The 27575-nt window shown below is 39.8% G+C and overlaps 1 protein-coding gene across 2 annotated transcripts in view; it reads right to left on the bottom strand.

The window, feature by feature from the left end:
• Positions 1–27575, bottom strand: part of NEDD4 (NEDD4 E3 ubiquitin protein ligase) — a 92472-nt gene that overhangs the window by 53019 nt on the left and 11878 nt on the right. Inside the window, exons 2-5 of one of the 2 annotated variants that reach the window (XM_075273488.1) lie at positions 19206–19279; positions 16484–16562; positions 15282–15320; positions 13430–13483 (exon numbers count right to left, since the gene is read on the bottom strand). In XM_075273488.1, the coding sequence (XP_075129589.1) occupies positions 13430–13483; positions 15282–15320; positions 16484–16562; positions 19206–19279 (246 nt within the window). Of the gene's footprint in view, positions 1–8125; positions 10123–13429; positions 13484–15281; positions 15321–16483; positions 16563–19205; positions 19280–27575 lie in introns of those variants that run through there. The other variant, XM_075273487.1, reaches the window with a different exon arrangement.

Here is a 27575-nt window from a genome sequence, read left to right on the forward strand (position 1 = left end):
CGAATTTCACAAACAAAGCTGTCGAAAATACCCCCCACCCATCAAATAAGTGCCAGAAGCTGGAGGAATCCAGCAGACATAGCTGAGCCAATAATTTTGTCACAGACATGCCTAACAGTGTTCTCAATGTATAATAATCATACAATTAATAGCAATTGGCCAGAAATCTTTGCTGGGAACATATTGAATTACTGCAGTGTACTGTTACAACTATATATTCCTTCGAAACTAAGTGGAAAGATGGACTTCAATACTTGCATCATTTTATGATTAATGAGCAATAGGTGATTTTTCACTTATGACATGGTACATTTGATCAATTTTAAGATGCGGACATGCATAGCAGCAACTACATGTGGCAAAAGCTCTGCTCATTCACAATGGTCCCATGATGCATGAAAAACAAATATTACCTTCAAAATCATGCAGTCATTGGGCACAGAGTAGGTGAGACTTCTGATGTGTTTGCTGCAATGAGAGTTCATACAAATATGAAGTCATTTGCATCTGATCAAACACACCTAAAGAAAATGGACCCCAATTATGCCACAGCCCCCTGCAAAATCTGCAGTCATTATTTCCATTTCAATTCTATAACTGTTGCATCTCATATTTTGGTAGCACATGGTAACAAACTTGTTGTGTGTCAATACAGTGTGAAAATAGCTCGTGGCACAAAGACCAGATGAATGTTGCAATGAATCCAAGTACTGCTCTGTAAACAAAAATGGGACATGACACTGCAAAAATTCCTGAACAGGGATACGTTTCAATAGCTAGTGAATTTAATCACTACAAATCATTTACAGAAAGTTGGCACCCAAGAAGTGGCAATTTTTGGGGTACATGTCAATTTATGTAAAAACAGATTGAGCATGGTGTGATATAAACTGAAGCTACAGTAAGACACTACTGTGCAGAATAAACAGGGGCAACGCTACACAGAACATAAGATGCCCCAGAACGGTTTTACAAAGACATGTCAGGAGAGCTGACACCTTTAACTGCAAAGGGTCTGAAAAAAAAACTCCGGCTACCAGAGGTGCAAAGTTTACAGTTTTAAGATTGACAAACCTAATTTGGGATTTTTTTTTCCATATATATGGTATGCTGTGCAATATAATTCATATACACAACTACCTTCATGCAACTTTGCAGCAAACAGATTATAAAAAAACTGCACAAAAATTCAAATTTGCCACAGAAGTGTGGCTCAAGCACTCTTTCTGCAAACAAAATGTACTTTACAAAAAAAACCAAACAAAAAAAAACCCCACAATATGAAGAGTTCATACATACCACATGTATATATTTACACGGGCAGGTGTTAAAGAGGACCTTTCACCACTTTTGGGCACATGCAGTGTTATATACTGCTGGAAAGCTGACAGTGCGCTGAGTTCAGCGCACTGTCGGCTTTCCCGATCTGTGCCCGGTGTACAGAGCTTACGGTGCCGGTACCGTAGTGCTCTATGGTCAGAAGGGCGTTTCTGACCATTAGCCAGAGACGTCCTTCTGCCTCGCGGCACCTATCGCGCTGTGCTGTGGAGCCGAGAGGAACGCCCCCTCCCGCTCCTGATAATGCTCGTCCATAGACGAGTATTATCAAGAGCAGGAGGGGGGAGTTTTAAATATTTTCTATCCCCTTATAAAAAGTTTAGCAACCTATATGTTCATCTCTAGTGATAATTACTATTTTAGCATGTAATGGATATTGCTAGAGGCATATTTTACTGTAGAAAGCTCAGGTATGGAGAGAACAGGGGTAAGTGAAATGTAAACTTTATTCACGACTTTGTGGCTGAGTGGCTGGCTGCCTCATACAGTGCTCCAAGCTGGGAGCAACCTTTATCTTTCCTTTTTCACTCTTTTTCTCTGTATCTTCAAGAATCCTGTAACCAAGCAAACTAGCACTATGAATTAGCAACTATAAATAGAATGGAAGATCCTGTGGAGTATTTTGTTCCTTTTGTTTCTATTGTTAAGCATGGACAATGACTCAAGACCTGGACATGTGCACATGTGCCTGTTACCATCCCCCCAGGAGCTAAGGACAGCATGGACACCATGTGGCATGAAGGAGAAACCTACATGGAAGTGTGGACTTCTTTTTAAGGAGATGATTTTTGGAGTCTATTGCTGATGTGTGAAGATGCCTACAGCTGACTGGTATTTCTTTTTACTGTGGACACGTGGGACTCTGTTACAACCTGGGAACCTACCATCACCCACCTACCCATGTGTTTATGGAAGCTTGGCAAGAGAGCAGCACCCCGTCTACCTGGATGGCCTCAGACCTCTCTGGGCAGTAGAACACAGTGGTAAGAAGAAAGGAAGAGGAGGGCTTGTGATGAAGGATATTTGGGCATTTTTTGTGGTTAATGGACAATAGCGCTGATGCAAGATTCCGAACCATCAGCTGTGAGCATGAGATCTCACCACCTACCAAAGGAACTGCCACATGTTATCATGATAGCTGCATATGTCTCCCACCTCTGCAAAAAACGGTTTTTGCCTGTTATATCTACATGCTGTGACCCCCCTCCTCATGTCCTCCAACCACGGTCGGGCTGTATTATTAACATCACTTCACACAGAGAAATAAATGATCCTGCAGTGTGTCTGTGTTTCTTTTTAGTTGCTATGATTCCTAGGATTTCTCTATCTGCCATGAGCTTGTATGTGTTTTTCTCTCTTGTTATATACTACTGTACCATCTATGAAACTATCACTGAAGTTTCCCCATTGTGGGACTATTAAAGGATTATCTTATCTTATATGTTGTATAAGTGTTTGGTGCAACTTATTTTGGCGCTGCGACCTAGACAATGGTAAATGTCTGACAGTGCCAATAAACTTCCTGGTTATGTTCAGAGTGTATTACATAATACCCCACTAGTAAGGCTTGGGGAGGGGGGTAATTAAGGGTGGGGTCACATACAGGTTAGGCACAGAGATAAGAAGGATTCCTCATCTCTGTGCAGTCCGCAGGGCTCCTCCTGCCCCTTAAAATTCATAATTTCATGCGTCCCGTGACAGGAGGGGAGGGGAAGACACTAAAGTCCTGTATCTCAGGACTTATTTGGGCTATGAAGATAACTTGAGAATCTCATCTTTCAAATGATACCAAGAACTTCATAATAACCCTTACATAAATGGAGCAAATTTCTGTTAAAACTGCTGTCGAGAATTGAGATCTTCAATGGCATCTCATGCCAAATAGAGTTTAACAGTGAATCGCTTCAGCACTGTCAGGGATTACATGAAGACCTTAGTATCATTTTAAAGAAACGTTTTTCATCTTTAAAACGAATCTAAAATAGTTTCCATAGCCCAAACAAGTCTAGAGATATCAGCATTAGAAGTAAAGATGTAGTAGCTACGTCCTCTGCTATAGAAGTGCCACCCTAGGAGGAAATAGAGCTACGTTCGTGGCAAAGAAAAGGTTAAAGGGAACCTGTAGCCCAATTTTCACCACAAAACTGCCCTGTAAGGTAGGAAATTTTTTTTTGCAAAAACCACCACACCTTAGGTATCTGTATGCTTTTTAGCTGAGAAGAGTCAAATTGGTCTTTAGTTTAAGGGTGAAGAACCTCAGCAAGTGGCTGGAGGGGGCAAGCACATAAGATGATATACTGGGCTCTGTCATACAATGTGGTTCCCATTCTAAACTGCGTGCAACTGCTATTAAGCGCTCCTTCCATAGCACATAAACACACAATTTGGTTTTGTTTCAAACAAATTGAATCCAGAAACATTGTTTTATGTTCTACAGAACCCAACATATTGGCACCTGAAGTGATCACTCCCTCCTCTTGCATCTTAATTTGACCAACTCTAAACAGGCCAGCGTGACATCCAGTTTACAAATTTGAGGTTAGATTATATATTTTTAATAAGTAAACAGGTTGATTTTTTTTCTCGCCACATGACAGAAGCTAAAGATATTCTAACCCTACCTTACAGCACTTTTGGTTTAGTGGTGAAAATCAGGATACAGGTTCCCTTTAAAAGGAGTCATCTCCCCTGATGTGTCACCATTTCAGTTGTGGGGTACCTTTTCTTATTACTCCATATAGTGCTGCTGTCCCTGTTATTCCTCCTAGAAATGTAAGACTCAATTAACTCATACCAGGTGGCTGGGGAGAGGGAGTCACTACATACAGATTTATGACTGCCCAATCAGCGCTGACACAGTGTCAAATTGTTTAGAGACATGCCCCTTTGACTTTCCCGTGTTTCCACCCGATGACAGCAGGTTACTAACAGTTATGAGAAAAGATTCTCCAGAATTACTATTTGTGGGATTCAAGAATATGCCAGGAGTGGCGACAGGTCCTCTGCAACGTATATGAATAGAAACTGTCATCTAAACCCTCCAATAAGTTAGACAAGTTCTTAGAAAAGATGTGTACTAGATCCTAGAGCATCCTAGTAACAGTCACAGATGTGTTCGTTAAACTTTTTGCTTATAAAAGTGTTACTTTTAATTTTTGCTAGCAAAGGGAGATCTACTTGCCCAAGGTTTTGAGATGCCTCAACCAATTAGTTCTGGAGAGCCTTTGTAGTCTTCTGCTTACATGCATCTTTCTTTGCAGACAGTACAGCAACCTGGACAGCCATGATTTACCCTGGAATATTCTATAGGGAATATCCAACTGTGCACTATAAGAGACCATCAGAATACTCAAGTCTTTAGTGGAACATGGCCTCAGAACCAGACTTAGTTGTATGCAGTGTCTGGCAGTCAACTGAAAAATATGTGAAACAAATGGGATGTTGGGTGGAATATGAAATGCCATGGTGTGTTGTAAGACAAGTCCTTTTAACACATTGGTGGGTCCAGTGCAAAGGTTTTATGAGTGGGCATCCCCCCCCCCTTCATCACCACCTGCAATTATACCCATCTGAAACCTGCCAAAAACTGGGATTTTATATGGAGTTACATTCAGTGAGTAACAGTGTTGTGACTGATGGAACTTTTCTGCCTGTCAAATGCTTTATATGTTCATCTCTATAATAGTTTATATTATTTTAGCTTGTAATGCATATTGCTAGAAAGATGGTCAGTGTATTTTACTCTATAAGGATCAAGTATGGACAAGGAAAAAAACAAAAAAACAGCTTTATTGATGACGTGTAAGTGTTTGGTATAACTCTTGGCGCTGCAACCTCAACAATGGTTAACATCTCAGTCACAGCACCAAAAAACTTCTGGTTTATGCTCAGAAGGGTATTATATAGTAATCTCCTCTGCATCTAATCACAGGGGTATTCTTATGTATGGTAGAGCAAATGTATAGTATGCTCTCTGATTGAAAACGGGAGATAACATGGAAGACCATGCTACCTCGCCCCCTTCCCCCCAGGGTCACATACAGATGATTTAGCTCTGCAGTTAACATGGCTGCTCCACCCCCTCCTTCCGCCACTCTGAGGGTCCAATCACATGGAGGAAAATTGTGAGGAATTTTCCACGCTGAAAGTAAAGCTTCCATTGATTTCAATGGTTCTGGTAGCTTTTTTTCCCACTAGTAGAAAAAAAAAAAAAAAAGCTACCTGAACCCATATAAATCAATGGGAGGCTTTATTTTCAGCATGGAATATTCCACACCAAATTCCTTGTCATTTCCCTCCGTGTGAATGGAACACAAGATGATACCTGAGGTTGGAGGAGGGGGGGGGGGGGTTGGGGGGTACACTTTAAAGCCCCATATCTCAGGCTCCATTGGGGCTAAGATAACATTGGATTTATTTTAAAAGGTGAGAATCTCATTTCAACATCATGAGAGCCCTTACTGATTGAGTGCTTTACTGTTAAAATTGAGATCTACATTGGGATCTCCATGCCGGACATTGTTCTCATCAGCAAATCGCTCAGAATTTGTAAGGACTATCATGATGATCTTGGTATAGTAATTTTAAAGATAAGAATCTCATCTTTAAAATGAATCTTCGATAATCTTCATAGCCCTAACCAAGGCTGAGAAATTCACAGTAGCAGCAAGGACATATTATATTCGTCCTCTGCAACTAAAGTGCCAATCAGGAAAGGGTTAAGTTGTCTGCACAGTTTGTCCCCCTCCTACCACAAAAAAAAAAAAAAGAAAAAAAATGCCATCAATGAAGAGCAGTTGTAGATTGTCACACTCTGTTAACACATCAAAATGGCCTGTCAACATTGTAAAGGAATGTAGAGACATTAAAAATCTGGGAAATGCACCCACCTTTGCCAGACTCTCCCTCGCCTTCCCTTTTTTATTTTTGTGATGTCAATTTAGTTTTATGTCCAAGTTATCTTAGTACACAACTATTTAGAGTAATTTAATAGTTTGCACAATGGTATTTTCTATGGAGCATTACATAGGATACTTATAGGATTTATGAGAAATTACAGTTAAAGAGATTTGGGAACATGTTTAAAAGTTACAGGTCCATCAGCTATACAGCTATTACACTGGATTGGTTGAAAAAAAAAAACCAAAAAAAAAAAACCACTACATTACTTGGCACAGCAAGATGAAGTTCACACTTGAGGTGTCATATTGAGCTGCATCACGACCACAGGTGAGAGACTAGGGCTAAACCATATATTTACATGTTCTATTCCACCAAAAAGCGGTTCTGTAAAACGCATTAAGTCGATTAGGTAAAGTAACAGAGCACAGGATAAGTGAGCTATGCACAAATACTATACATAGTTCTTTAACCTGTACACCTTCCAATTGCTCCAACACAAAACCATTTGAAAAAGGGTTATTAGCCAAGTTTGCATATGATGATACTTATCCAACGGCTAATTAACTTTGTTTTCTTCAAAGTATATTAAAAAAAAATTTATTTATATATATATATATATATATATATATATATATATATATATATATATATAGATAGATAGAGAGAGAGAGAGAGAGAGAGAGAGAGAGAGCATAAATTTTTGAAGGTACCCAGCAATACCAAATCCCAGCCAGAGAGTCTCTTTATGATCAAGCAAAGTTCTCATCTGATCAGTGCAGGGGAGGAAGAGAATCTCAACATGATGTGCATGCTCAGCTTCCGGTCAAAGATTATTGAAACTGTATTTGTACCTTGGAATTGAACATAAACACCCCTCCTTTAAAGTCAACCAACAGAAAGGAGGCATATTCCAAGATAGAGATTAACCACTTCACTACTGCAAACCGCTAACTGGCCATTACAGTAGACCACAAAAAACACCACACAAATAAATGCAGACTGTATGGCATATTAGGGCTACATTCAAACCACCTGAGGGGCAGCAGTTTTCATGGATCTCCAATGCATTACACAAATTATAGCATTCTATATTCCTACAGTCCACTACATTAACTAGAATTTAATGCTGCCGTGTGACCTCCATTAAATCTTTCAATCTCACACTGTGTACTTTTCTGTAAACAGCACAGTTTACTAGGCCTTTTAGAAAATTAAACGTTGCTTTAGTTTATATTTTTGCAGTTTGGATGTTAAAATACAATAGTGTTGTCAAGCCCTACAAGTCTCCTTTCAATATGAATTTCAGAAAGCCGTCCTTAACAAGCTGTTGACTATTGAAGCAGGGAATTTGATATTATGCTACTAGAGGCTTAAACTTGGGCACACAAATGAAGAACGCACAGACCTTTCAGTGATAGCAGAGCCCGAGCAAAGCACTGATTTAATTTCATGACTGCTGTGTACAGATAGCTGGCATTACTAAATGCTGCTCTAATATCAACTTGTTAAATTTGAACCCGCACACAGCGTATCAGTATACATGACCAGACTAACTGGAGTCAAGGGAAATATTTTAGGAGCTGTTTATTTTTAACTGGGCTACAATGTTGTACTATGGAGCGGTGAACGCATTCACACTGAAGGTCCAATATTAACTGACAGTACTGGAGATCTTAGGAGTCATGACAAATTAAATAAAGTGCGATTTCAGAAACCAAATACAAAATATGAGCAAAAGTACTTTTCAAAATCATTGAGAAATAGTCTCAAGAATATATTTCAATATCACAAGTAAAACCTTCCTAAGAAAAAAAAAAAAAAAAAATTCTAAACAGGTAAATCTAAAACTAGTGTGCTAGTTAATGCTAATAAAGGCAACACTCACCTTGAGGTGCTTCACTGAGGATTTGGAAGTCACATCAGTGGAGGGGTTTCTTATTGACTGGCTCTTAAAGCTACATATCCTACTTCCACTTCCAGGTGCAAACTGTATGTGCAAACGGGATGATCCCGATTTGGGGTAATTATACTTAAGACTAGAAGAGTTAAGTTTGTTGGGTGGTCCTTCCGATATACTTCTTTGAAGAAGATGGTTAGATTTCCTGTTAGGAATAATTTTGCTACCCTGGTCTCCATTAATATTAATCTGATATTCGGTAATTTTATTTGAAGGAGAGCAAGCAGAGGTACTACGTGACAGCTGGATGTGCCGATGTGATTGGATTCCATTGCAGGGCTCGGATTCATTGGGTCTGAGCGACTTCACGTCATTACATTCACTGCTTGCTGACAATGGTCTCTGGTGAGATAAATGCAATGAACTCCTAGAAAATTCATCCACAACTGGATCTGTGTTCTGAAGACCATGTGACGGACAGGCCTCTTGTAAAGAGTCATTCAAGTAAAGTGGTTTAACATCTCGAACTTCACCAATAGTGCAATTATTTTTGGAAAGACGGACTCCATTTACTGCAGTTGAAAGAAATCCCTTGGATGAGGTCTGATCTTCCTTCTGTGCAAGCTCATTAGAACAAAGCATGAACTGATAGGATGTCTGATAAGGGCCTCTATTTATTGGGGGGCTCAGAGTAGTAGGAGAGGTCGGCGGCGTCTCAGAGGGACTCCGAGGAAAAATGACCAAAGAAGAACATCGTCTCAGAGGAAGCCTTGTTCTCCTTCTTGATGGCAGATTTCTCATAATCGCTTCTTTGTCTAGTTCATCTTGGTCAAAAGGAAATGTACTTTTACACCTAGAATAAACCTGGCGAATGTTATTTAGCCTGGGAGGATTCACTTCAGCATTTGCATAGGTTGCATTGCTAGCAAGCACATTGTTAAAATCACCTAGAGAAAGGGTACAACTACTATTGTCACTTAAGACACTGTTTGAACAGGAACCAGTGTCACTTGTAGTACTTGTACAAGATCCATAGTCACTGCTGTTACTACTAAATGATCCATTGTCACTTGCAGCAATGCTACTCGTACTCCCGTTCTTGACCAAGGTGTTATTTGGGAAAGTGCTGTCATTTACAACCGGGTGACAGCTATAATTCCTGCTCATGTTATAACTAGAATTAATCCCATCCTTGTAATCACTGACGAATGAAATGTCTTCTGTCGCTAGGTCTGCGTTGCCAGACTGATGACATCTACTATTCCGGCTGGGCTGTAAAGAAATCTGCAGCGATGTGCTTTTTTTGCTAGGTGGTGAAACAGAATTACCTTGATAGGACTGTACAATTTCAGGTGAAGACGACAACTGTACAGTTTGCCGTGGAGACAGTCTCATCTGAATCACACTTGGTGCAGAAGAATGGGAACCGCTTTGGAAGCACATGTGAATATTGCTATCCAGTCCATCTCCAGAGCTGTCCGGCAGTGGATCAGTGTTACTTCTTCTGGTGGCAAAGTGAAGTCTCAACCGACGTGCCATTTGTTCCTTCTGACCATATTACTAATTCAGATGTGCAGTTCTCTCTCACTCCCCACGCAGACCAGAAGCAGCAGAAAAACATGTAGATCGTTGGTATTGAACTGCAGGAAAAGCCACAAATCTGCTTCATGTGTCCCAGCCAAACACAGGAAAATGATGAGCCACAGGGTAGAGCAATGCACGTCATGAAACAAACAGACCATTCCTGACTCCACGGTTTCTAAAGCGTCTTGGATTGCTTGTACTCCAACTGCATTCACTTACCAGGCACTTGGTTTCTAGCGACATTTAAGCTCAGCTCTCCTGCTGCATACTGGCTGTCACGCTGCCAAGCTTGATTTAATAATACCTTCTCCAATATGCATGAATGAGTCCTTCCCAAAAACAACAATGCGTCTGCATTTGAAGCTTAGCTGGGTTTTCTAGCTATAGTCGCCCTGGCTGAACACATGTCCTTGCTGAATCAATATGCCTAAACTTTCCTCTACAGCGTACAGGCTCTAATATTTTTACCCATACATATAGAATTACAGGAAGTAGCAGGGAATGGAGTTCCACATAATTGAGTATCAAAGTTAGGATTGAATTACCAAAAACTATCCCTAGTAGGAAACTATTGAAGATTCTGCTATGCAGGAAACCACTGGTATTCATCTGAATTTTAAGTTCGGGTATACAGAAAAACCATCATTACAGCAAGACATATTTAATACTAGAGACAAGACAAGAGACTCAGTTACTTCATGTATGCTTTCACATGTAGCTAGCAACATGAAAATTAAAAAAAAAAAAAAAAAAAAATTATATATATATATATATATATATATATATATATATATATATATATATATATATATATATATATATATATATATATATAATATATTTTTAGACTAACGCAAATATTATGAAGTCTTATTTCCATATATCAGAACTGTCAAGTCCAGCATGTAAAAACTAGCATTCCTGCAGCTGTCCGTACATGTATTAACCACTTAACTATAGATTTACCGTTAGGAAAGACACCAACATTAATTCCTTGTGTATCATAATTTAGCCTTAGATTGCAGTAATGTATTTATGAGCACCCAACCTGCACCAGTACTCACTAATGCCTTAAAAGTTTTTACAGCATGAATATGCATGTTAAAAATACAAGAATCCTGCAATTGTATGAGCAATGTACAAATGCACTTTTAAAACCATGTTTCTCCCACAAAAGGGTTAAAGTACAAAAAAAAAACCTGCACATTTGTTATAAACTTAAAAACAAAGGTGCCATCTAGTGGTGAAACAGAGGCATTACTTTGACAACCCATTAGTGACACAAATCACTCGCCCTCTCAGAGAACATGTATATATAAGTCTTACAGGAAAAGATCTTCCTGCAAGTAACCACATACCTGCTGCAAACCATTTAGTATTAGGATTATTAAAAGGTGCTAATTCACCGATTCCAACACTTGAAATTTTCTCTCTAGCCCCTACCATTCCCATGCAGCAAGTGCAGTTAGTTTTGGTGCCCGTGTACCATTTAGGGTAAGTTCACACAGAGTTTTTTGGATCGGAAACTGAGGCGGAGGCCGCCTCAGGCTCCGCTCCAAAAACCAAGTAGCCGCGACAAAGCCAGTGCACTGCACCAGCATCCAGCCGCACATTCTGCTCCAGATTAGGTCCAACGAATGGGCCTAGTCCGGAGGAGGGTGAGTCTTCGGGGGAAAAAAAAGCGAGGTGCTGTTTCGACCTGGAGTTGGAAGAAACAGCTCCTGGAAAAAAACATGTGAGCGGCTCCCATTGATTTCAATAGGAGCAGTCTTTTTGGTCAGGGTTGAGGAGAATATGGCCTCAAAATCCTAACCAAAAAAAACCCACTCTGAACTTACCCTTAGGCTCTGTGATGACAGAAGGGCAGTGTTAGACGGAGTGTGATCCAGAGAAAGAGCCCACCACAGTTTGTTGAACAAATTATCCTGAACACAGCAATACCCCAATATGTGGTCATAATCTGCTATAGGGGTACATTGCAGGGCTTGGAATGGAAAGAGCACCATTTGGCTTTTGGAGGGAAGATTTTGGTGAAGTAATTTTCGGGTGCCATGTCACATTTTCAGAGTACCAAAACACTGGAAACCCTCAAAAGTGATCTCATTTTGGAAGCTACACCCCTCACAGAACATATAAAGGCATAAAATTAGTTTTATCCAACAGCCGTTTCACAGATTTTATTAACAGTGGGATGTGAAAATGAAAAATTACTTTTCCAATAAATCAATTTAGTTCCAATTTTTATTTTTTTCCCCCACAACAGGATAGTGAAGAACAAGCGCCACAAATTTTGTTACCCAATTGCTCCTTAACACAGCAATGCCCCATATCTGGTTGTAAACTGCTGTATGGGTACATGGTGGGGCTCAGAGTGGAAAGGGCACCATTTGGCTTTTGGAGAGCAGATTTTACTGGAATAGGTTTCAGTTGCCACGTCGCATTTGAAGTGCCCCTCGAGTACCAATAAAATAGACACCCAAAAGTGACCCCATTTTGGAAACTACACAGCTCAAGATATCTATCAAGGGGTAATATTTTGAGACCAAGAGTGCATTTCAGGATTCTGCAATAGTGTACTGGCGAAAAAAAACCAAAACAAAACACTAAACTAAAAATAGTGCTCCTTCCCTGATTTGCCCAAACAGCAGTTTATACCCACATATGACATTAAGTACATTATCCTGGGTACAACAGTCATACATGTGAGCATGAATTTCAGTTTGGTTGCACGGCACAGAATGGAAAAAGCGCTATGCGGCTTTTGAAGCGCATATTTAGATGTTTGGCATCTGCAAGCCATGTCATGTTTGCAGAACCTCTAAAGCAGCAGTAAAGTGTAATCAAAGGAGTGACCCCCCACCATCATTTTGAAAACCACTTAAAGAAATTTATCAAGGGGTGTAGTGAGCAGTAGTATCCCAGGCATGGATGCACAGCAGATTGTGAATGGTGAATATGTAAGCTGTGCGGAGTACATTGGGAACATCAAATTCCCCACTATATCCCCAGTACCTCCTAAGATTGGAAAGGGAAGCACTTCTGGAGTCTTCCCTTGCAAGTTGTAAATTTGGGGTATATAATTGCACAGCTTGTACATTCCCTTCCTGTTGCACCCAGTGATTTTTGGGCTATATTTTCTTCTTTCATTGGCCAGACCCCAGGCTGCAGAAAATGCTCAGCTTCAATTGGGGGTTAAGGAGCAGGGCATTAGCTGTCAGTTACAGCTAACACCGGCTCATGATGCAGACCCTTACTTTCAATTTCACTTAGAAACCCCTAAGACGCCTCAGTTGCTATTGACCACGGTATTTTAAGGGTTAAATAGCAGGCAAATCTGTGTCATCACCGTCCTTGCTGTTGCAGCAGGAGCCTGGTTGTCATACAGCTAGGCTCCCTCAGTGATGACACATGCTCTGCTTCTGAGCCCGCTCGATCACAGTCACATTGGGGGGGAGATGCAAACTACCCACATTCCCTAACTTACATATACCCGAAAATGCGTTAAGAGGTTAAAAAGGCGGGTCTTAAGCAAGAGAACCCCCAATTATGACACCCATGCACTCTAATAGGAGATCTGGACAAAGGTGCTGTGTTCATGACAGGTCCTTCAGGTTTTATTGCATACAGATTAAAAACCCCTTTGTGGCATAGTCACAGCAAAAGCATTTGCTACATGAAAATAACTGTCAATATAGTAAAGGGACATACCAAACGGTTTTCATCAAATACTTCAAAGAGAAGTCTGTGTTTCTTTGGAAACACCTGGAAAAAAAAAAAAAATCTAAATATTAGACACACTTCTAGAAAGGCTCCAACACCAACCTGTAGGTTTCAAGGACTTCAAAACCTAACTAGTGCTATCCCTAGAATGTTACGCACTTTCGGCTTAAAGTATTACAATCTAGTGACAATCAGAAGCAGCCTACAGAAAACACCGCCTTTTATACCATTTCTCAAAGGCTTTTTCAGTCTAAAATAACCAACATTCACATGTACCTCACAGAACTGTACTGGTGTGAATGCAAAGTTAAAATGTATTGCAAATTAGGGTACGCACTTTTGGTTTTCAGCTATGAAATCCAACACTTTCTATTGATTTTAACCCTTTAAGAATGCAGTCTAGTTTATACTTTAAGACTCATACCCAATTTCTCAAACCTAACATCTTTCACTCTCTGAATTTTAAAAGTACACATTTAAGCAATTGAGATTTTTTTTTTGTAAGCCAGTTCTGTCATACAGGGAATAAAGAGACTTTTGTGCAAATTGGGTTTGGCAATTAAAAAAATAAAATTGACTTTTCTGTGCCACAATTGCAGCTTTCATGAATAGGAGGCATGTCAAGAGTGGGCAGTGATGGAGCTATTGGCCTGCCAGATTAACAGTCATTTACACCTGAAACCTGGTGTAAAGGACGCCAAGGTCTGTTCCAGCCATGAGCTGGTGTAGATCTTTTAAGGGACATAGCCCAGCATAAGGCACCTCATTTATGGAGGAGACATGCACCTCATCATAACTGGGACAAACCCTCTGCCAGCAATGTAGATAAAGATTGGCATTTTTAATGCCAGTCTTCATAAATCTCTCCATTGCATATTTTTGAGTGAAATTTTGGTTGTTACACTTTATAAAAAATGTAATCTTTGCTAATTTAGCAAAATGACCAATTTGAAATATATATATATATATATATATATATATATATATATATATATATATATATATATATATATATATATATATATAGTTTCAATTATTATGCATAAACAGTGGTGCTACATGGGATACCAGCCACTGTGCAGTTGCAATGAGTACCACACATGCCAATATTTTCATTGGAGTAAAAGATTACCTGCTTCCCCTCATTACTGGATGCATAGTTTTGAAGGTTACCATGCAGCCAGTGATAATACAGTAATATTTTCGTTTACTTAAAGAGCTTCTACCACAACCCCCTCCCCCCTACCATTTAACTCTTGCGCTTACATTGAAGTGTTTAATAAAGTTTAAAGAGTAGTAAATAAGCTTTCTATTTAGTTTACCGTACATTATTTCAGCATTTTATTGCAAGTTTGGGCTAAGGGACCAATGTGCAAAGATGATTTTGAACCCTGATAAAAAGGTATTTAAAGAGGACTTATGTTCTCAGCCACCTGTGGCTTTATATACTGCTTGAAAGCCAACAAGGCTCTGAATACAGAGAATTCAGGAACAGATATCCCTTGCACCAGGGCACATAACGGGAAAGTAGGCAGTGCGCTGAATTCAGCATGCTGTCAGCTTTCTCGCAATATATAAAAACCACAGGTGCCCGACAACATGAAAGGTCCTCTTTAAAGTGTACTGCAGGTATAACATGCCATTTAAAAGGTTACTTGCACAGTGTATGATCAGTCTTGTGGAAACTTGGATGTAAGAGGTTTTTGTATGGGAAAATTGAAAAGGAATATGAGAAAAGTCATCTGTCATATACAGTAGATAAAATTTGGGTTTCAGTTTAACTTAGAATAGCAGAAGGAAGTTGAAACATGCGTATCAAACGTTAAACCAAAGTACTTACTCTGAGTGTTACTTCCTCATCCCAAGTTGGATTAATGTTCTAAAACAAAGACAAGAAATCATTCATAAAAAAGTTGTGAACAAAAAAAATAAAATATATATATATATATATATATATATATATATATATATATATATATATATATATATATATATATATATATATATAATTTTTTTTTTTTTTTTTTAGAAGATTTGAGCTTCCACCTTTGAACTTAGGTCTGTGGTAAGTAGTCCATAGCAGTAACTCAACCTGTGGTGTGCATACTCTAAGGGGTACTCACTGAAGAATAAGGGAGTTAGCCAAGAATCATAAAAAAGGCAAATCCAAGCAAGTCCTAGCACCCAGCAATTGCTTGCTGCTAGGGCTCTGATGTGCAAGTCGTTTGAATAAGCTTGCTCTGAAAGCTGTGTAAGGCTGAGGCCACACGTTTCAGAAATGCAGCTTTATGTTGTAGATTTTGTTGCTTTGAGCCACAGAATGGCTACAAAATGAATGGGAAATGTCTAGAAAGGTCTTATACTTCTACCTTCTCATAATCCATTCCTGGCTTTGGCTCAAAAAAAACCACAACAAAACAATGTAGGGCCTCAGCCTAAAGAAAGCTTCAATTAGTTACCAATTTTAACTGATCTATTCCTTGTGATTACACTGTTGGAATTTTTTGGGTATTACGGAGTACCTTGCTTAAATAGGTTAAGGTACACTGGTCTACAGTATTAAAGGTTCCAAACAAAAATTGAGCACACTCTAGAATTCAAATTAAAGCATAATACATACAAGTAATGTTTGAACATAAAAAAAAAAAGCCTATTTCAAAGAGTTTTCCATTAAATTTACTACTGTCATTTACAATAAGCCTAAAATTATAATGTTGAACAAAAAGATAAATAAAAACTCCCAACTACTCAGATCTTTTCCTATACACCAGGCTGTTATACAGTGACTGTTCAGAATATCTGGACTCAAACCATTACAATCATGAGGCATGAAAATAGTGAAAGTCTTTTCATTGCAAAAAAAAAAAAAAAAAAAAAAAATCCTACAAGTTATACTGTCCTAAACAATATGCTATTGAGCTTTGTCAGGATACAAGACAGACTGCAGAGTTCAGAAAAACTGCATGTATATGTAAATGCAGGAATAAAAGAGTTCTCTTTAGTCATCACGTTAAAAACAATTTGAATTGTTAGTAAATTTACCTTCTTAATTGTTTTTGTTTGGAAGTTGGCTAATGGTCCACTTGCTGGATCATAAAGTGTCAATTTCACGTAAGGATCACTGAAAAAAGTTATTAAATTATTGTTAAATGATGAGCAAAGTATAAAGAGGACTGCATCATAGCCAAGATAAAGTCGCACTTGCTTCCATGTCAGAATGTCACTTGAATTGCACCTAGTTCATAAATTATGATCTCAAAGATGAGAAGCAGGTATTGAGCAGTACTAAAAAAAAAAACAAAAAAAAAAACCAAAACATCAGTTTTCTACAATTTGTAGTAAGTTTTGCAAGATACATGCTTTTATTCTAAACCTGAATGTTCAGCCTGTAACATGTGGCTTCCAGAATGCCGCAAGTATTCTATAGCAGCCTAAATATTTAATACTATAACATACTGTATTGTAAAGGGTTAACATGACTTAGTTATTTTCACACTTCTACCCACTCAGCTTCGTATTACAGGGGCTCTATCATTGGGAAAAGTCATTTTTAGCTAATCACATCCTTGCATAGCCTTTAGAAAGGTTATTCCACACCTACCTTTTGTATGTAAATTGCCTCAGTAGTCTTTGAATAAGTCCTTTTATTCATATGTTAGTTAGCCTTCTCCGTGCACTGGAAGTCTCACTATGCACGCCTCTCTGCTATTCTCTATGTGTATACAAAGCAGAGGCTGCTGTGCTGATGACTCATCGCCCTGCCCTCACACAAAAAAATAGCAGACAGACACTTCCAGAGTGCACGGAGAAGTGAATTAGCATCTTAATAAAGATGGGCTTATTCAAAGACTACTGAAGCAATTTACATAAAAAGGTATGTGTGGAATAGCCTTTCTAAAGGATATGCAAGTATGTACTTAGCTAAAAGTGACTTCCCAAATGTCCTGGTATGGTCTGGCACAAAAGCTTTAAGGTCAAATCCAAACCAAATAAGCAGCAGACATGCAGCTTCTGGAAAGTTCTATACTTTAAGTGGGGCTGGCTTGAACACTATAAATGATGAGAATATGCTATGCCAGACATCTGCTAGGATTCACATCTGCAGTTTTTGTGTATACTTTGGGGTGTCCGTTCACTGACATGGTGTTCATCACAGGCTTGAGCAAGTTTTCTTAAATCAGTGATGTGTGGCATGCTTGATTCTCATTTAGAACCCACAGTTGTAGGAGCAACTATGGGTAGGATTATACAAGTATACACTTAGCCCAATTGTGAGAAGAGCAGTGACCCATTATTCTAATAAAATGATTGATTTATTTAAAGCATGCCTCCACCTCTGAACAACTTTGCATAAATGAATAGTGCATGTGAATATAAAAAAAAAAAAAAAACAAAAAAAAAAAAAAACACCTGATATGTCTTAAAGAAATGCTTTCTCCACTTCAGGTGGAGTTATATATTAGTCTATGAAAGGGGGCTTCTGGAAGGGAGACAAATAATTGCTGCTGCACTCTTATGCTGCTTTTATCACTGGTATGCTTGTAAATACAGTTTAAAAGCCTAGGAAGAGTCTTTGTTCGAGACCACAGTCTACTTGACCTTTGACCTGAACAAGAGCAAATCAGCCAATCAGGGGCGGATCAGTGATATTCTGTTCAAACGAGCACATCAGCCAAATATTAAACAGATACCTGAACGAAGACTCCACTTGATCCCCAGCTGAATAGAGAGGTGAGCATTTACAGTTCGTTTTAAGACTCCAGAGGGGCTGAACATTAAAGGGGTTGTCCCATCACAAGGATCCTATCTATACTGCTTGTTAATGTGAATGTAAGACTTTTCCTAAATACACTGCTTCAGCAAAACTGCTTTGTTTGTCCACTATCTTACTTTATTCAATTCTTTGTGGCCACAGCCCTGACTTAGCTGCTCCTGAGTCAAATGATGTATCTGCTGCTCTCAGGGGGGAGGGAGGAGGGGCTAAGTGCAGGGAGCGAGCCTGTGTATCTAGCTAATCCTATGTCTACACCATGTGACCTAGGAACCGGAACTCAGATAGAGGAGCTGCTTTCATTTCTTCTGTTCTCCCAGTTATCAGGCTAGCTAATTCAGTAGTGTTCATTATGGCAGAGACAGGCAGTCTCTGTATGTAACACAGAGTGGAGTTGCTGCTGCCTGTACTTCATAGTCCAATGTGGGTGGGCGGAGCTACATGTGAATTTGGGGGTGGAGCTAAACGGCAGGTTGCCTGTGAAACCCCGCCCACCAAATGATGCAAGAAACCAGGAAGAAAGAAGATGTTACAAGAGTGAAGACTGCCGAGTATGTGAGGTGGGAATACCCCTTTAACTGAAACACCCCTGTAAACATCTGTTTAGATAGCATACCCATAATGGATACAAAACTTCAAACGTCTGACATCTCATTGAGAGAACAGTTGTGCAGTCAGTTTGAACTAAGGCCACTTTATACATGGAGTAATGTACAGCATGTATTAATTCCTCCTTGTTTCAGGGAAAAGGTGTGCCATGTCTCTGCATAGTAGGTCACATGCAAAACTTCCTGAGCAGCCTCGCTGGAACATCACACCACAGACTTTTCAGGAATGGAGATACTGTGTACTGCCAGATAGGACACCCAGACAATAAGAGGGGAAGGATTACTTACATTTTATGCATGTTATTAACAGCCTCATTATTAACCAACATTAAAAGTAACCCAAACCAGGAAAGTCTCAAAATAAAGACACATAAAAGTAGCTCACCTCGTTCCTAAAAGATCTTTCTTTGCCAGTCCAAATGCAGCAACAATTTTTACTTTAAGGATTTTTCCAGTTACCTACAAAACATTTAATTTACAGTTAGATTGTTAAATAAAACAAATTTAATAGAGAAAAAAAAAAAACCCTAAATTTTCTGCTTTTGTTTCTTAGCAGAAGGATGGAAACCAGAACGCTAGTGTGCCTATTGTAAAAGAAATGCTTACACTTCCTCCTTCAGCTAAATTCACTTCCAGGACACTTGTGACTAGAAGAATCTTTGTAATCTTGTAAAAGACATTTGTTTCCTTCTCCATTGCTCAAGCTGTCCTCCTGCTATGGATCTTCAATCTGACTTCTTGTTTACATCATATTTGTCTCCATATTTAGCCTAATGCAGAGCTCTATGGAGGGGTGGGGGAGGAGTGGGTTTCTCCTGCTGGCTAGTTGAGTAATTGCCTCATTTTGTGCACTAGTAGCCTCTTCTCTACAAACCTAGCAGTGTTGAAGGCACAAAGAGTAGAAACAAATTTAATGATTTTTTTCTAGGCCCCTCTCACCTTTATAGACTAATATGGAAAAAATAATTCTGTCTGAAAAGTAGAGAAGAAAATATACTTCTTTAATATTACAAAGTTTCATATGTCAACCAGCACAATTTTTGAAAAGTTGCTTATAACTGGAGGTGCACTTTTAACATACTTCTACTACGGTACGACCCTACAGTCTTCCTTGTAAGTGTATTTCCAGTGACTTCACTTCCAAATAACTACATGTTATATATTCTACATTCCATTCAAAACTATATTCTACAGCACGATTTTGCCCTGTATATATCCGTACACTTTCCATTACATAGCATTCATGGGGCCACAGTCAAAAATAAAATCAATATGAACTTTAGATACAAAATTTCAGTAACAAAAGTGTCTGGAGAATAAAAAAATGGCCATATCACTTAGTGTAAGCAAGGAAGTCGTCTCCCTGTAAAGTTTAAGGAGAGACAGCCCATTTACCCTTGTGGAATAAAGTTATGTTACAGCATTACAGTAACAGACAAAAACACAATAAGGACGGGCTCACACCTGTGCCCGGTCTCCACTTTGTGGGTTCCTGTCCTCTGTCTACAGGAGATGGAAACCAGTCAGTCAGTGTCCGCCCGTGAACATTTTGTGGTCTCTGCGGCAAAATTTTTTTTTTTTTTTTTTTTTTTTTAACCCGACCAAAGTCCTGCATGTACAATTTAGACACACAGTTTTGCCATGGAGACCAGAAGACGCTCATGGGCAGACACTTTGCAAACCCACTCAAATGAATGTGTTTGAAAAGTGACTGCCTGTTTGTCTCCTGTCCAGTTTCTCAGGCAGAAGATGGAAACCTGAAAGAGACCAGACACAGGTGTAAACTCTCCCTTACACATTACAATAAAAAAAAAGTGAATACTAGAAAAGTTAAAGGGGTTTGCTGCCTTTTAAGACTGGTGACTGGGCAAAATTCTTTAACCTAAGATCACAGGGGTGTAACACCAGGGACTGTGAAGAGACTGCAGTATTTGTTAGACAGCCTCTTCACTGAAATTCAGTACCATATATTGTGAGGGGAGGAGACAGGTCAGGAGAGGTAACAGGTCAGGCAGAGTTATAGGTTCTTTACAAACATGTTCAGGCAAGAAACATTTCTAGCAAACACTCCTAGAACTGCTACCATGGGAAATATATATTATTCTATACTGCAGAAAGGAGAAGTATCTGCCCAGACTAAGTCCCCATACAAACCCATGAAACACATGGTTGCATGCATGAGAAATATATATTTGTAAATGAGGTCTAAATTCTACTGAGGGATGTATATGAGAATACTAAAAGTGAACCACATGACCTAGTTTAGCTTTATTGATTTCAGACCATAAATGAAGACCTGAGAAGACACACTAAAAAAAAATATATATAATATATATATATATATATATATATATATATATATATCCCTATATTATAAAAATGAATTTCTATCTGTCTGTCTGTCTGTGCTCTAATGTGAACCAAACGACTGGACCGATTTTCACCAAATTTGGTACAGAGACACTTCAGATATCCGGGAAGGTTTAAGACGAGACTCCAACTCGCTCGGACGTACCGTTGCTGAGATACAGCATTTCAAACACAGTGCCCCCCCTTAGCCAATACAAACCTGCAAGACTTTCACTCATATTCCAACTGCAATACGCACGGTCACTCCACATGCACAATACAACACTGATATCCAAACTGAGATACACGCATCAGAGGATTAGATACACAGAACAGCACACAGTATCACACACCAGAGGATTAGATACACGGGTCTGCACACAGTCCCACAAACCAGAGAATTAAATACGCACTTCTGCACACAGTTCCACACACTGAAGGATTTGATACACGCGTCTGCACACGGTTGCACATACCGAAGGATTAGATACGCGCCTCTTCACACAATACCACACAGGGAAAGATTAGATACGTGTGTGCACACACACAGTACCACACTTTGGAGGATGAGATACATGCCTCTGCAAACAGTACCACAAGCCAGAGAATTAGATACGCGTCTCAGCACACAGTATCACACGGGGGAGGATTAGATACGCTCATCTACACACAGTACCACATGCCATAGGATTATATACGCACGTCTGCACACAGAACCACATGCCGGGGGATTGGATACATGCTTCTACACACAGTTCCACACACTGTAGGATTAGATACGCACCTCTTCATATAATACCACACAGGGGAGGATTAGATACACGTGTCTTCACACAGTTGTACACGCCATAGGATTAGATACACGCGTCTGCACACAGTACCACATGCCGTAGAATTAGATACGCACGTCTACACAGTTCCACACTCCAGAGGATTAGATATGCGCGTCTGCACACAGTTGTACATGCCATAGGATTAGATACACACGTCTGCACAGAGTACCACATGCCGTAGGATTAGATACACACGTCTACACACAGTTCCACACTCCAGAGGATTAGATACGCGCATCTGCACACGCCATAGAATTAGATACACGCGTCTGCACACAGTACCACATGCAGTAGGATTAGATACGCGACTCTTCACACAGTACCACACAGGGGAGGATTAGATACAGGCCTCTGCACACAGTACCACATGCCAGAGAATTAGATACGAGTCTCAGCACACAGTATCACACGGGGAAGGATTAGATACGCGCCTCTTCACACAATACCACACAGGGGAGGATTAGATACAGGCCTCTGCACACAGTACCACATGCCAGAGAATTAGATACGCGTCTCAGCACACAGTTCCACATGGGGGAGGATTAGATACGCGCATCTGCACACAGTACCACACGCCAGAGTCATTAGATACGCGCGTCTGCACACAATATCACATGGGGAGGATTAGATATGTGCATCTGCACAAAGTACCACACCAACAAGAATTAGACACTTGCATCTAAACACAGTACTACACGGGGAAGGATTAGATACAGCTTTACTCCAGGTATCCATAACAACTGATCACAGGTTTTTCACTGACATCCAAAATGAGATACACATAATCACATGACGCTTATGGACATACACACAAACCACATACAAAATACATCAGTGCAAAATTGGACAATTCTTATGGGGCCAGTACACAAACATAAAATGTAATATACCCGTGCGAAGCCGGGTCCTCCCTCTAATAATATAAATATATATATATATATATATATATATATATATATATATATATATATATATATATGATCCTTTAATAGTCCCACAATGTGGAAATTTCAGTGATATAGCTTCATAGATTGTACAGTAGTATATAACGAGAGAAACACATACAAGCTCATGGCAGATAGAGAAATCCTAGGAATCAGAGCAACTAAAAAGGAAAGAAACAGACACGGCAGGATCATTTAGTTCTCTGTGTGGAGTGTTAATAATAATACAGCCCGACCGTGGTTGGAGGACATGAGGAGGGGTCACAGCATGTGGATATAACAAGCAGAAAACATTTGCAGAGGTGGGGGACATATGCAGCTATCATGATAACATGTGGCAGTTCCTTTGGTAGGTGGTGAGATCTCCTGCTCACAGCTGATAGTTTGGTATCTTGTATCAGTACGATTGTCCATTAACCACAAAAAAAAAAAAAATGCCCCAAATGTCCTTCATCACAGCCCTCCTCCGTTCTTCTTACCATTGTTTTCTACTGCCCAGAGAGGTCTGAAGCCATCCAGGTATACATGGTGCTGCTCTCTTGCCAAGCTTCCATAACTCCTGGGGGTAGGTGGGTGATGGTAGGTTCCCTGACACACACACACACACACTAATTGTAGAAGTGGGTATATACAGGCGCGGGTAAGGCTTTCGTACTGTGTATAAGGTATGGGATATGAAATGTAACTTTGTATCTTGTTTTTGCTGTAATTCAGAGAATACGTGAGACTTTTGTGTTGAAGTTACTTTGTATTTGAGCTGCTATATATACAGTGTTGGTATAAACTTTACATAGTGACTTTGGGACAGAAGTATTTGAAGTTAACCCTTTCCCACCAATGGCATTTTTTGATTTTCGTTTTTGACTCCCCTCCTTCTAAACCCCATAACTTTTTTATTTCTCCGCTCCCAGAGCCATGAGGTCTTAATTTTTGCGGGACAAATTTTTCTTCATAATGCCACCATTAATTATTCTATATAATGTACTGGGAAGCAGGGAAAAAAAATTCAAAATGGAGGATGGTGGATTTCAAGAAAAAAAATGCATTTCTGCGACTTACGGGCTTTGGTTTTACGGCGTTCACTGTGCAACCAAAATGACATGTCCCCTGTATTCTGTGTTTCGTTACGATTCCGGGGATACCAAATTTATATGGTTTTAGTTATATTTTGACCCCTTAAAAACAAATCTAAAACTGTTAAATTATTTTTTGAAAAGTCGCCACATTCCGACAGCCGTAACTTTTTTATACGTGCGTGTACGGGGATGCATAGGGCATCTTTTTTGCGGGACCGGGTGTACTTTGTAGTTCTACCATTTTCAGGAAATGTTATTGCTTTGATCACTTTATTCAAATTTTTATCAGAATCAAAACAGTGAAAAAAATGGCGGTTTGGCACTTTTGACCATTTTTCCCGCTACGGCGTTTACCGAACAGGAAAAATATTTGTATAGCTTTGTAGAGCGGGCGATTTTGGATGCGGGAATACCCATTATGTATGTATTTCACAGTTTTTAACTACTTTTATATGAGTTCTAGGGAAAGGGGGTGATTTGAATTTTTAATCTTTTTTTTTGTTTTTAATATTTTTTTTAACTTTTTTTGCATTTATTAGACCGCCTAGGGGTATTGACATGGGTGGGGGGGTGTCACGGATTGTCATAGCGGTGGGGGTTGGCAAACATGGCTGCTCCAGAGCGTTAAAGAGCCTCCTGGAGTATCGTTAAGGTGAGGGGCAAAGTGGTAAAGTATATGTATATGTGATTGTGTGGGGTTAGGGGCGAGGCTGCAGAGGGTAATAGGAATTTTGTGGCTTGCTATGGTCCAAAGTGTGTGAGATTGCAGAGATGGTGATGTGAGTTTGGGGTTTGTGGGGGTCCTGGGAAAAACGTATGTGCGCTATTATGACGAAAAGTAGCCTATTGTTTAATCGGGTGTATTAACTATGTTTGTGGAAAATTTCAGCCAAATCGGTCGAGCGGGTTTTGCGTGATTGACTAACAAACATCCGAACACACAAACCCACAAACATCCAAACTCACAAACTTTCACATTTATAATATTAATAGGATATATATATATATATATATATATATATATATATATATATATATGTGCCAATGCTCCAAGTGTATATATATATACAGTTGTGCCAGTGCTCCAAGTTTTGGTCTTTCCTTTCTGAGCCCAGCCATGTAGCCAGGCATCACATAACAGCCTAAGCTTATGTTGAAGCCCTCAGAGTCCGAGGGAGAAGTCTCGTGCACCCCGAAGAGTTCTATCACATACATGGTGAGCTCCAAAAACTTTTTTCTATATTTGCTTATCACATAACAGCCACAAGTAGGAAACTGCTGTACCCCCAGAGAACCAACATTATAAATTATAGGGTTTATGCCTCCTGTGGCATATTCTGGGCACAATATATATATTCAGGCACTGAAATGAGATATAGATATATATATATATCCAAACCCAATGCATAATTTTGAGAAACTGCCCTCTGTGGCTAATATACCATAAAAATACAATAGTCATTGAAAGCAAGACTCAGTTGCAACAGTGTATAGAAGTGATCTGACACTCCTTTAGACAACCACAACAAAGCTCTACTGTACTGATGCCTAGTTCCACCATCTAGTGATATGTAGCGGGTCAGGCTGCTAAACTAGTTATACTAGGTATAAGAAATGAGTGCCAACATTTGAGGCTCTTAATTTATACTTGGCCAGAGGCAAATAAAATCTAAAATAAATGATCTAAAATATTAGATTTTACAGATTTGCAGAGAAGCGCAGCACGTGTATCCACATTACTATGATCTCAGATTCACCCAACTAGATATGGCAAATTATAATCTAGCTCAAGTCAGCAAAAACCAGTTAGAGCCAAGCAAGACCTACCAGCCTAGTTTTGTTAATAACAATGATGACTATGTATTTCACATATTTGCTAGTTCATACCAGGAACTCATACAGAATGCTTGCCACTAAGCTAGCTCTCACCCAAGGCAAGACTCCACAGGACCTTATATTTGTTAGAGGTTAGCTGCTGATATATTCTCTTATTTCATATTTATGGCATACCTACAGCATACATATATAGAATGAGTATCAGGGGGCCCAGGTTATGGAGAAAGGTAGGCATCCTAGAGGTGGGACATGCATTTATTAGAAGATTAAAGCAAATTGTGTGAATAGCCTTTCAAGTCCCATAAATTGCAAGGTGGAGCCTCCAAATATAAGCCCAGTTTCTCCAGCACATCCACAGATGAAGGTCTATTTTATGGAGTCCACCTTTGTGATTCATTTTGGCATGGGCACTTCTGCAGCAAACTGATGCACTGTGCTAACTTTTTTTTTCCCCATCATTGCCAGCATTAATGTGTAACTTTCTTCCCCCCTCCATTTTTGTCAGGGGGTGTGCATGGTAAACATTTTTTTGCAATATACTGAAATTACCATCAAACGTCCATTTTATAAAAAAATCAGGCTGAAAAGTTACCGTTGAAAATGCTGTAACCAAGCATTGCCAGAAAGACTGTTCTTCTGCCCTTACACTTGTACTCAATGTAGCATGTAGAGCTGAATCATTTACGAAAGGTGGGGTGGTCACTCCAAATGGCTTTATACCATCTAGAAAAGTAGGTTCTAGAATGTGAACTTAAAGAGGACCTTTCACCATATCTGGGCACAGGCAGTGTTATATACTGCCAGAAAGCTGACAGTGCGCTGAATTCAGCGCACTGTCGGCTTTCCCGATCCGTGCCCGGTGTAAAGCGCTATCGGTCCCGGTACCGTAGCGCTTTACAGTCAGAAGGGCGTTTGACCATTAGCCAGAGACGTCCTTCTGCCTCGCGGCGCTAATCGCGCTGTGGAGCCGGGAGGAACGCCCCCTCCCTCTCCTGATAATACACGTCTACAGACAAGCTGTGTGAGCAGAGGGAGGGGGCGTTCCTCCCGGCTCCACAGCACAGCGCGATTGGTGCCGCGAGGCAGAAGGACGTCTCTGGCTAATGGTCAGAAACGCCCTTCTGACCATAGAAGAGCTACGGTACCGGGCCGTAAGCTCTTCACACCGGGCACAGATCGGGAAAGCCGACAGTGCGCTGAATTCAGTGCACTGTCAGCTTTCTGGCAGTGTATAGAACTGCCTGTGCCCGGATATGGTGAAAGGTCCTCTTTAAGGGTTTCTATCATTGGCAAAAGTCATTTTTAGATAAGCAAATCCTTGTATGGCGTTTAGAAAGTCTATTCCACACGTACCTTTTGTATGTAAATCGCCTGTGGGTTTTTTTTTATGCGCCAGTTTTTATTCATATGCTAATTAGCCTCTCAGTGCACCCCAGAAGTCTCATTGTGCACGTTCTGCCCATTCTTTCCTATGTGTACAGCACAGGCTGCTGATTATGACTTTCTGTTTGCACACTCAGATAGGAGAGAATAGCAGAGATGAGTGCTGCTGGGAACTTCCTGTGCTAGCTGAAAGCTAATTAGCATATGAATGAAAGTGGACTTATTCAAAAGCCACTGAGGCACTTTACATACAAAAGGAAGGTGTGGCTAAAGGCTATCAAGTATGTGCTTAGTTAAAGGGGTTGTCCCATAACAAGGATCCTATCTATACTGC

This window comes from Leptodactylus fuscus, chromosome 5 (genome assembly GCF_031893055.1).
Source record: "Leptodactylus fuscus isolate aLepFus1 chromosome 5, aLepFus1.hap2, whole genome shotgun sequence".
Taxonomy (NCBI): domain Eukaryota; kingdom Metazoa; phylum Chordata; class Amphibia; order Anura; family Leptodactylidae; genus Leptodactylus; species Leptodactylus fuscus.